Source organism: Fulmarus glacialis, unplaced genomic scaffold (assembly GCF_000690835.1).
Source record: "Fulmarus glacialis isolate BGI_N327 unplaced genomic scaffold, ASM69083v1 scaffold1197, whole genome shotgun sequence".
NCBI lineage: Eukaryota > Metazoa > Chordata > Aves > Procellariiformes > Procellariidae > Fulmarus > Fulmarus glacialis.
In genome coordinates this window covers 36,593-48,353 of record NW_009224858.1, presented here as the reverse complement: position 1 = coordinate 48,353, position 11,761 = coordinate 36,593, and the positions used below count along the sequence as shown (strand labels likewise).

Below are 11,761 nucleotides of genomic sequence, written 5' to 3'. Positions count from 1 at the left end.
CCCCCCCCTCCCCCGGAAGGCTTTAGGTGTCTGCTTCTACTTTGTTCTTCTCCTGTCCAGTGTAATTTATGCTATGATAAGAGGTAGCTCATAAATTAATGAAATGTCAGTATTTCTTTCTTCACTTTGCAAAGCTATTTCAGAATGATCTGTTTACTGGACTAGATTAAATAATCAACTTCCTGTGATTTTTAAACTTACTGAGTAATCAACTTGTTTTTTCAAGACTCAAGAAGTCCAGAAAGCCATGGATGAGGGAAGATTTGTTGAGGCTGTGAGGCTTCGTGGAAGGTATGGCCAATAACTTCTATCAGTTTATTTGCTCTAGAAAAGCTGAATTGCTTTGCTGTTCTGCTGGCACTTGACATTTTATTTTGAATAATTTAATATCCATATGGTTTTATTTATTTGAGAATAATAGAGGAGACAGAAGAAGAGTTTCTTAAATAGAATAATTGAAATTCTTATCTGCATAAAAACATGCAAAACAAAGAAAACTGTAGTTCAGTACTGTGTCAGGCTAGTGACTGATATTAGGATAACTAGTCACAAAGAAAAGAGCTGCTGTGTTGTATGAGCTGGCTGGTAGCAACCATATGTTTGTTTATTTAAGATTTTGAGGCCAATCCTGTGAGCTTGTTTGTAAGTAGCTGGTAGTTTTCCAACAATAATGTTGGAGGGAGACATTCTGCACTCTTATGTGTCATCAAATGACTTGAAACAGAAAATGCTCTGTTAATAAAATGCTTTATCACCAATCTATAAAACTCACTTGCCAGCTATATAGTTATTTTATATTTTCTCACTATTATCTTACAGGATTGAATATTTTCCACTGTTCTCTTATTTCCAGTTTTTATTGTGTTTTGCATTTGTAATAACTTTGGTCCAGATACTATATACCTGGTTTTAAAAGTTTCTGAAAAATTCAAGTGTTTCTTTAAAATAACTATTAAGTTGAAAAATTTACTATTTTATTTATCTTACCTTATTTACTTTTCTTTTTTAGGAGCTTTGAAAACAACCTTAACACCTACAAATTGCTGTCACAGAAAAAACCAGATGCCGAGCTTCCAAAGGTAAGGGGTTTTTTGAGTGTGCAATGCATGTCTGCTTTTGGGGTATCTTTAACAAACAGTGTTTTTCTTCTTCACACCCCCTCATCCCACCTTAATACTCTCTTCAAACCTATGCCATAGGATATTTTATAAAATTAGTTAAATATTATAATGGCAGAAAGATGCTTGTGACACACAACTTTATTCTAATAATAACTAACATTTTTTTTAAAGTGAAATACCATTCCAACTAGAAGATTTCCTGCTAGACAATTTCTTTCTGTCTTGGATATGTGTCTGGTCCCAATTGCTATCGTATCTAGTCCTAATAGTTACTGTTATGCTGTTTGTTCCATAACATGGGGAGAAGGAAAGGTGATGTAATCATGATTAAGAGTCTAAAAATCTTGGGATAAAGGAGGAAGATTCAATATAAAAGAATTCTAGCCCTTCCTTTTGAAGGGCAAAACCGCTCAAGAACAGGGGCAAGTCCAGGAATTCATGTGATAGAATAGTGAAGACAGATGCATCACGTTTACCTGATCTAATAAGTCACTGTGCATAATACAGCAGTGGACATTTAGTTCTTCTTTTCTTTGTAGTTTGTAAGTTGTGTATAAGAGGAAATTTGGATTTATTAGAAAGTAGATGCTTTGTTGTGTGCAAGCATATTTCAGACAGGATTTTTTTGTTTTCATTAATGGTTTACTGAATAATTCTGGTTTTGACTATAGTTGGTGGCTATGTCACCTCACTGGTTAATTCCTTTTTTAATTGTGGTTTGTGATGATTTGTTACCTTATTTGCATGATTATGTTACTGTTATGTTTTTTGGATTTTTTTATTCCAATTAAATATTTGAGTAATGATTAATACTATCTTCTCAATATTATTAGGGAGAAAAATTGTATTGAAAATAGGAAAAGTTCATTTGAATAGCTGACATCTGTTCGGAAATTCTGTAGATAGCAAGTAACATGATCACAGCTAGCCATTTTAGTTGACAAAAATTACTGCGTAATATGTCATGGAAAACTTCACACAGTAAAGGAAACTTGGTTACAAATGAAAAGTCGTAGTAGAAACTTTCAAGGAGACTGCGATGAAACATGTCAGCTACTGCTTTGATAACAGCATGAAACTGGTTGAATAATGCAGGGTATTTTACCTTTCTTGAACGTAGCTGAGCTAGAATATAAAAACCTGAACAACTTAACCTGCAAACCAAATGAAAATGTGATAAAGTCTTATTTAAAAACAAACATTCTTTTTTAAACTGTTTGTTTCTATGTGATATTCTGCTAATGGGGAAATATGTGTATGTATCTTCTAGTTAACTTTAAATTTTGGGGCTTTAGGGGCTTTGAAATTTCCTTTCCTACATTCCAATATTTAGCAACTGAATATGATAGACAAATTAATCACGGTGAAGAAATTAAAGTGCTTATTAAATATTATTTTTCTCTTGCAGACTAATTTTAATGTGGCAGTTCTAAATGTTGGTGCCCCTGCAGCTGGAATGAATGCTGCAGTGAGGGCTGCAGTGAGAGTTGGCATAACTGAAGGCCATAAAATGTTTGCAGTCATTGATGGATTTGAAGGTTTTGCTAGAGGGAAGGTCAGTATTAAACGTGTGGATTACATAGTAGTGTGTACTCCATCCCACACCACCACCTTTGTTTATGTTCTTAGAAGGTATGTTCTGTCATAACTGTTGTGGGAACTGATTCTGTAAGTTCTTTTATTTCATAAAGATATGTAAAACCCAAATTGTAACTGTATTTCTCAATTATTCAAGTCTATAGATAAATTAATCTTAAGTATTGCTAATCACATGCTGCATAGCTACAAAATTTAGTTCAGATGAATCCTACCCTCAAATTTTGGTCAATGTTTAGCATATGGTAGGTTTTCCACAGAAGAACAGAATTGCTGGTTCTGTGCAATGAGTTGTTGCATTTGTGCTTCTTTGCTATAAGAAACTTTGCAGTGGTGCTTGTTGAGAGAGGAAGCTTTTTTTTTCCCCCCCAGGTGAGTTAGATTCTTCTGTTTCCCTGTTTTAAATGTTAAGCATCAGTTGGTATACTGAGGAGAAACTGGGTACAAGACTTATGATTTCTATGCCTAACTGGAGCCATAGGTCCCAAAACTAGCTTCGAAGACCTAGTTTTAGATTTTTACATTTCACATTCAGTAGGAGAGGATGTGAAAATAGGATCATGATATGAAACAAGGAGCTAGAGTTCATCATGATCTGGAGGAAGAAAGAACAAATAGACAGAATGGAAAGGGATTGGTAGGAATTCAAGAGAAATCAAGTTAACCTCTTGATGCTGTTTTCTTTCTTTGCCAAGTTCATTTTTGGTGCTGTCTGTGCCCAACAACTTGTTCCAACAAGCTTTTGCATTAAGTAGTACCTGGTGTTTGCTGCATGTCAAGAGAAGTAATTGGATAATTAACAGAATCTCCTTTTTTACTTTTACTCAAAGATAAAGGAAATCAGCTGGGGAGATGTTGGAGGCTGGACTGGTCAAGGAGGATCAATTCTTGGTACAAAACGGTAACGGCAATATTTTGCCAATTGATATGATGAATTCTAGTATTTTGTATAACCAGTGTATGATTCCATGCTCTTTTCCCTCCACCGAATGTTTTAAGTCCTCTCTTTTTTTTTTTTTTTTTTTTTTTTTTAAATCGTTACGTTCCAACTTGGGTATCTTTATAGTACTGTACCAGCTCTGAAGAGAGAATGAAAATGGGAGTTGGGACTTTAATTTAAAAATTTTCTGGGGTCCTTAGACTTAAAAGGATTGCAAACCTGTAGTTTCTTTACAGTTGACATGATTCCTTACTGGTTGCCAGGAAGAATTATTTGTATGGATAAATATATAAAATGAAAACTATTGCATTGCTGCTCAGTTTACTGTTTCAGCTTAGCAATTAGTTCTTATTGCTGTAGAGTCTGTAAATTGTTTTTATTTTTCTTTTTGTTTAATAATTTTTAGTACTCTTCCTGCAAAATATTTGGAGAAGATTGCTGACCAGATGCGCACTAACAACATTAACGCCCTTATGGTTATTGGTGGATTTGAGGTACACTGAAATGTCTAATTATGTCTAAGTGGAGTAGAATTCCTAACAAAAGGAATAGACCATTTTAATTTTTACCCAGTCTTCATGTAAAGTGCATTTGGTTATAACTATATTTGATACACAACACAAATAGTGTTTAGGATCAGAAGTGCTGTCAATCACTGATTCTGTGGAAAGTTGACATTCAAGACAGCAACTAGTAACTGCAAAACAGGATGTGCTAAATGGATAAATAAGGTGAGACAGCATGATAGTATTTTCGTATTAAAAAAAAAAAAAAAAAGACTTCAGTAATGCAAGTTCCAGTCTCTTCTGTATCAATACTTAGAACATACTTCCAGAAGTTCTTGATCTTTAGTAGCAATTGCACTGTGGTCTCTTACTTAAGCCACTTTTTCTCACATAGTGCATTTCAAAATCTGTAATTGATCTAGAGAAGTATTTTCTTTTTTTTCTGTATTTCGTGTTCATTTCATTTTACCAAAATAATAAATATTTGAAATCTTGATTCAGGAAAGTATTTTGCCAACTATTCCCGGAGAAGAACATGCTTATTGCTTCTTAATAAGGAATGAATCACCCACTTTTTCCAGCCTCTTAGGCATGGCCCTAGTTCAGGAATATTAAGATTTTAAATGAGGAGTAACAGTACCTGAAGATTGGGGAACTAGTTTGCAGTATGTTTGTGTTGTACAAAGCACTTTGTTATGTCTAAATTATATAGTCCCTTGAAAATGAATGTTCTATTATTTGTTTGTTTTCAAATGTATACCTGTTTTTAATGCTTTCTTTTTTTTGTGTGTTAGATTTTAGTGGTTCCTTAATGCTTTGACTTACTGAAATGTGCTGTGGTAGAAATGGCTCCCCCTGTGGCCCTTTCCATTTTATCATTCCAACTTTGCCCTTATTTTATTCATCCTAATTTTTCACCTAATGCCTGTGCCCAACAGGCATACCTCGGACTTCTGGAATTGTCAGCTGCCCGAGAGAAATATGACGAATTCTGTGTTCCAATGGTTATGGTTCCTGCAACTGTATCCAACAATGTACCGGGTTCAGATTTCAGCATTGGTGCAGATACTGCTCTGAACACTATAACTGATGTAAGTCTATTCTGGTGTGTGTGCTTACTAACAAAGCAGTTCTGGTTAAAACTGACTAAATTGGCTAGAACTGGATATTTTTATAGACCAGAACTTTGGAAATGTAATCTGGAAAATGATATAGTTACTTGATACAGCCACATTCATGATACCTATTTAAAAAAGAGAAGGTTTAGGATCCCAAATGCTTCCATTGGGTTTCCTCTGAAACTACAATGACCTGCAAATTTGTAAACTACAAAATAAGATGGCGTATATCTATTGTATGTAGAAGAAAGAAACCTAAAGCTAAGACTTGATGATCATTTGATGCACTGTAGAGGAAAAACATCCCCATTATATGTAAATTATCAGTATACCCAGCTGTAAAAAACACTGAGTGAATGTTGTTCTGTTCAGAAAGAGATCCTTATTTATGTATGTAACATCTTTATTTCTCTAATAGAGAATGTAAGATCCATATTTCTCTAATAATAGGAATTACATGTATTCTACTAATAAACAGATTCTACAAAAAAGAGTTGAGACATATTATGAAATATTTTTTAAAAAATCAAATCCAGTAATACAATGTAAATTAAAAAGGATTGCATTTGTCTTCAAAATTGAATTTACATTTTCACTTATAAAGAAGAAACAGAATTATTTTATAACTTGTTTACCGAATTACAATGAATTACCATATTATATTACAAGTTCCACTTTCTGATTTTTGTCTCCAGCCATGTTGGAGCCAGAATGTAGAATTTTTTCACTGATTGTACATATTGAGCTACATTTTAAAATGTGAAAAATAACAAGCCTGGTGCTCATGTAAAGTGGGAAAAGAATTTCAAGTTGCTTTTGAAAATGAAATGTCAGTTTTATCACTTAGATGTATTTGAAGATTTTAATAATGATATTATTTTCAGAAATTTGAAGGATTCCTCAAATGCTATCAACTTCAAGAGCACTAACATAATTTTCACCTGGCTTGGTTTTTTTTTTTGACCATGCCAACATAAATATTTTTATCTTCAGCAAAATAAACCCTTCAGTTAGGAAATTTCAGTTTCCTTAAGTATTGCCTTGAACAAGACTGTAAGCTAACTAAAATTTATCTTGAACATATTCTTTATAGACAACTTAGGTTAAAAACGTTGATGTTTCCAGTTCTGGTAAATAAAAATATCTCTCCAAAATGATTGGTCACAAATTAAGGTGAGTAAAATGATTGTGCATAACACCTACTTTTCTTCTTTTCTTTTCTTTTCTTCTTAAGCTTTGTTTACCTAACTGGCTTTTTTTTATAGGTTATTTCCTGTAGGGTGGGATATATCATAGTCAGTCAGTCTCTCTCGTTGTTGTGTTTTGCTTTATACTTAGGTTTCTAGATATCATCCACCTTCATTAGATAATAAGATGTCAGTATGTCCATATTTTCAATGCAGTAGTTGAAAACTTTTCAAACTGGTATTTTTTTACTAATAGCTTTCGTCTTGTTTTTGCATTTTATTTTGCCTAGATTTTTCTCTGAAATAAATATGAAATGTAATGGCTTTGCAAGATTTGGATTCAATCCAATGGAAAATTAAGTTTTGTTCTTTTTTGGGGGGAAGGAGCAGACTTTTCTGTTGGGGAAACATTTCTGCTTGGTATTTTTTCAGTTTCTGCTCTGATTGTTTGAACATGATTCACTAAAACTGATAATGACAAACGTATCCTTTCATTCCTGTACTGTATGTTCAGATCAGGTTCAATAGTGGTGATGCCCCCTATTAAATGTGACTGATAGACTGAATACAAGTCGTACAATTGACTGTGGTAAATGAAAGTGGCAAATGGACATGAATGTCCATTATATCTAGTTTATAGCATTTTTATTCCTATTGCCACTGTTAGGTCAATAAATGCGTCATAGTTTTCAATGCTCTCAAATTAGTACCTCTTATGAACACCAAAATGTCATCACACTTAGTTTTTCTATGGTGCTGTTCTTACTTCTATGTTCTTGACAACTTTTAGTAAGGTAAGTACATTTCTGTTGGGTAATGAGGCCTTGTTAGTGTTTGGCATTACTAGACACTTGTCAATGTTAAGTTGTTTGAAACTTGTCAAGGCATGTAAATAGTACCTTGAGACATTTGCAGATAAAATGTGTTAAGATGCTGCATTTAAATAGAAAAGCAATAAAAAACAGGCCAACAGGTACATAACATCTGAATAAGAGATTAGGCAAAAGTGTGCTTTTCCCTAAGTCATAGATAGTGGATGGTACATATCTCAATAATTAGAATTTAGATTCTATAACAGATTCTATGACCCTCTTGACATGCTCCATTTTTTCCATTTTTGTTTTAAAATACAGGCTTGTAATCAGTTGAATAGTAGAATTTGATTTGTCTTTTGAAGAGTGTTTCAAATTTATCTTATGCTGTATTTTTCACTTCAGTTTTCAGAATATTAGTGAGAACAATTGTCAATGAAAACTCCACAATGTAGAATACCTAGGGAAAGCTGGAGGTTTCTGTACCTGAGAAGGGTATGCTTAAGGCTTATATATCTAGATATATGAAATAAATTGTTTAGGATTGCAGGATAAGAACACAAACTTTGACTTTTCTGTGAAAAGAAGCATCAGTAAAATAACTACCATCATAAAAATACCTATATTCTCAACTTCATGTTGCTAATCCAGTGAAACGAATAGAATTATTATTTCAGATAGCAGACCTCTGGAATGTGACAACAAAGAAGTGTTAATTCTTTTCCTACATAACCATGACGGATAGAAATTTCTTTTTAAATGAAAGTGGATTACTTAATATTGATCAAAAAGAGGCATTAGCAATACATTTTGCAGGTGGAACTGACAAGCAGAAACCTACTCTGTAATTAAGCAGAATGAATAAAAAGTTAGACTTTTTCAGCTACAGAACATGGAAAGAGAATGGAAAGGATGAAAACTTAATTTGAAAACAAGCCTACTGATGGAAAGAGGAATAAACCAGAACAAGGTATGGAAGAATATTCATTTGATTTAGGAGATGTAGAAGTAAATGGGGAAATGAAAAGAAAATATATCAGCTAGAGATGGAGAAAAATAGAACCTGGAAAAGCAAGATGCTGAAACTCTCTAATGTGTTTCTTTGAGAATCTGCCTTTTCCTTTCATCAAAGGGAAGGGGATACAGGTTGATCAATTGGTTTTGTTAGAAAAAGAATAGCAAACAGCCCCAAGAAAACCCTTTCTCACTGAGGAGCGAATAAAGCTACAGTTACAGATTGCCTTAATGCAGTCTCCATGCAGTTTCCTTGAAAAACACAGACTCCTGTACCCTCCCAATGCTGCTACTGGCATATGTGGCTCCATATTTGTCTATACTAGGAAGCTGAAAATTAGCCTGGCCGAGCTAGCTAACCAATTAAATTATCATCCAGTTCGGTTCTAGCAACAGCTCGATGTGGAGCTAGGGCAGTAAATCCATCCCTTTCAATGGCCATTTGCATTTAGATCAACATAAAGTCAACAAACCACAGTCTTTGCTTGACTGCATCTATTTTTATAAAGCATCCTTGGTTATGGCAATACCCTTTTTAATTACACAAATATAATAAAAGGGTGTGAAATGATTAAACCATTTTATTGACATAGTACAGTATCCCTATATGATCTTACTGTAGTACTTATTTAAAAAAAAATTGTAAAGCAATTGTTAAAACCACCAATCACTTGTTTACCCTTTATAATTATTAAGTGACCCTTTATTGAAAGCATTTTCATATTTTGCTGCAGTGATGCGAAGATGTTGCATATAGTCATCTAATGCTCATGCTTGGTGAAGGTACAGTCTTTGGATATGTTTGCTGAAATCACTTGCATCAAATAAAATGGCAATATTTAATGCAAGTAAAACATATCTTAACTGCATCTTAACATATCATGAATGCAGACTAACCAATTGTGTTAGTTATTGCTCTAAATCTCTCTTCAACTTGGTTTCCCAAAAGTCTCAATATAAAACTTTTTAGAGAAATTCAGGTTTTCTCTAAAAAGGAAGCCATGTGGTTTTACCAAGCCACTGTGACTCAGTGTACATCTTTATTTTTCAGCAGAAATAAAAATTCATAGCAGCCTGACTGAGCTGAGTTGGGCTAGGCAATTACTGAAATTTTCTCAGTGAAGTTTCGTCCACTCAAAAGAAAAAAAAAAAAAAAAAAAAGAAAAAATCCATTTGTGCTCTTCTGCTTATACTGCTTCTCAGAGCTACAGGTCTGAAAGTGCAGTCTTTTAGACTGTATTTCAGACTTAAACTAGAAATGCATCCTAGCACTGAGCTTCATTGAAAGTTGCGCTTACAAAATACATGAGTAGGGATAGACTTCAGAAAGTCAGTTTGCACTTCATGCATCTACCGCCATATGTCGTGTCCTCTCACTGAATAGGATCTGCTTTATCTAGGAAAAAAAATCTAGAGAGCAGAACTCTCGCAGGTGAATTTTTTTCCCAGCACTTTCTCCTAAGTTATTACTTAAATCAGACACTGTATAGATATTTGTGGAGATAGCTTGATAGCTATCTAATAATTTGATCTGCGAATCAGATCAGAGAAGTGATTTGAGAAATTGAAAAGATGAGACTTCTGTGAACGTCAGTCCTTTCTGGGAGAAAGAGATTAAGAAAAATGTAGCATACTATGTAATCAGGCTTTCTTGTGGAGAGTCATTACGTAGGCAGTTCAAAAAATTGCCACGCATCATGAGAGATGCTGATTAGTTTAGATTAGGAAGAATTGGAATAATGTAACTAAAAAAATATGTTTACTGACTTAAAATAGCTGCACAATCTTAACCTTTAAGTATTATTTTGACATCTATTAGGAACACCTAATCCTTTTCACATGATGATTTATTTTGTAGTGTTTGGAATCTTCCCAAGGACCTACAGCTGCTTTTCAAAGAATCTTTGAACTGTACTTGCAAACTTTATTAATTTATCCATGTGGACATATTCCTGGATTTTTCTTGGCTCATATCCAGTCTATCTGCATAGAGGCAGATGTGTGATGTTGATGGAATCTTGGAAGGCATAGGCAAAACTTTTTTATTTTTTCTTGGTGGAAATAGATGTGTGTCTTGACTTTATAGGATAACATAGTTTCTAAAAAAAGCAGCTTTCTTTAAGCATTTCCTTCAAGTTGTAGGTGTTTTACTAGTTAACTTTCTAAACTCCTTAACATGTATCAAACTTTGTTCTTTAAGTGGTTTCTTGTGGAATGATTTCTGGTCTACCTTTATGCTGTCTTTTTCTGCCCAACTGCTTCAGACCTCTATGCTGTGCAGACTTCACGTTCACTCTGTATTAACTTGCACTAATCTTCTGCACTTCTTCAAAGAGCATTGTGCCAATGCAACCCCAGTGCACTGTTGTGGTATGTACAGGATATCCCCTCCCAAATAATCTCACCAATTGTATTTACTTGGGCCAATGGACAGCCAAATTTACCATCACATGCAAGGAGTCATTATCTGAGCAATCCAAAGACAAGGAATGTATCACTCATACTTGTACCACTGCTTCAGGCCTATGAAAGTTGTCTGCAGCTACATGAGGCACGTTCCTGCTTTGAGGAGTTTTGCGTACCTATCTGTGTGTTGCCTGCTACTATTAGCAACAATGTGCCAGGCACAGACTTTAGCATTGGTGCTGACACTGCCTTGAATGCTATTGTGGAGGTAAGACTGCATATCTTTTAAAAGTTAAGATGATAAAATGTGTAAGATGAGGATACCTAAAGACCTTGAAACGTCTAGTTCTCTAAAATAATTAATTTACTGTGGGTTTTTTTATGTTTTATAGTTAAGAAGTTTTCCAAGACTGATTAAAGATTAACCTAATAAAAATTAATTATGTTGGATGTTTAACTCTTGGGGACTCTGTTTTGTTATCCACGACTGCTGCATTAGTGCTTAGGACATTTGCTTTTACTGAGAATAAAATATTTTGCTTGCTTTGATTTTGTTTTTATCTTGCGCAGCTCCTCAGCATTACTAAGGTGAAAGAAGAAAGCATGTGTTTTATAAATAAATGCCACATTTATTGCATAGGCTAATGACTGAGCTCAGTGCAGTAGAGCCTGTTAAGTACGTGGTTAAACACTAAACACATAAATAATCCCATAGACTGCATTAAGCTTAACATACATTAAGTGCATGCATAGCATAAGCAGTTAAGTCTGTCACTGATGCTAACTAAACAGTGTGAGGCCAGAACTTGCTATGAATGAGTTTTCCATTTCAGTCAGAACAATCAGTTTTCTAGTTTTAGTCTGCCATAGCTTTTTCCCTTGGGTACAACTGCTATATGAACTCTTTAAGTTCTTTACTATCCTATTGAGTCTGCTGTAGCCGCAGCAACGGGAACTGAGTTGAGGTCTAATGCAAACAAATGAGTAAACCTCTGAACAGCTCTGGGTTTTATCAAACCCCTCATTATCAATCCACATAACTAATTATTAAGTAATTGGCC

The 11,761-nt window shown here is 34.2% G+C and overlaps 1 protein-coding gene across 1 annotated transcript in view; it reads left to right on the top strand.

Annotated features, from left to right (window-relative positions):
- PFKP (phosphofructokinase, platelet) overlaps nt 1-11,761 on the top strand; it is a 36,292-nt gene that overhangs the window by 15,850 nt on the left and 8,681 nt on the right. Inside the window, 6 exon segments of the mRNA XM_009582265.1 lie at nt 227-291; nt 1,010-1,079; nt 2,530-2,676; nt 3,548-3,618; nt 4,064-4,151; nt 5,102-5,254. Of these exon segments, the coding sequence (XP_009580560.1) occupies nt 227-291; nt 1,010-1,079; nt 2,530-2,676; nt 3,548-3,618; nt 4,064-4,151; nt 5,102-5,254 (594 nt within the window).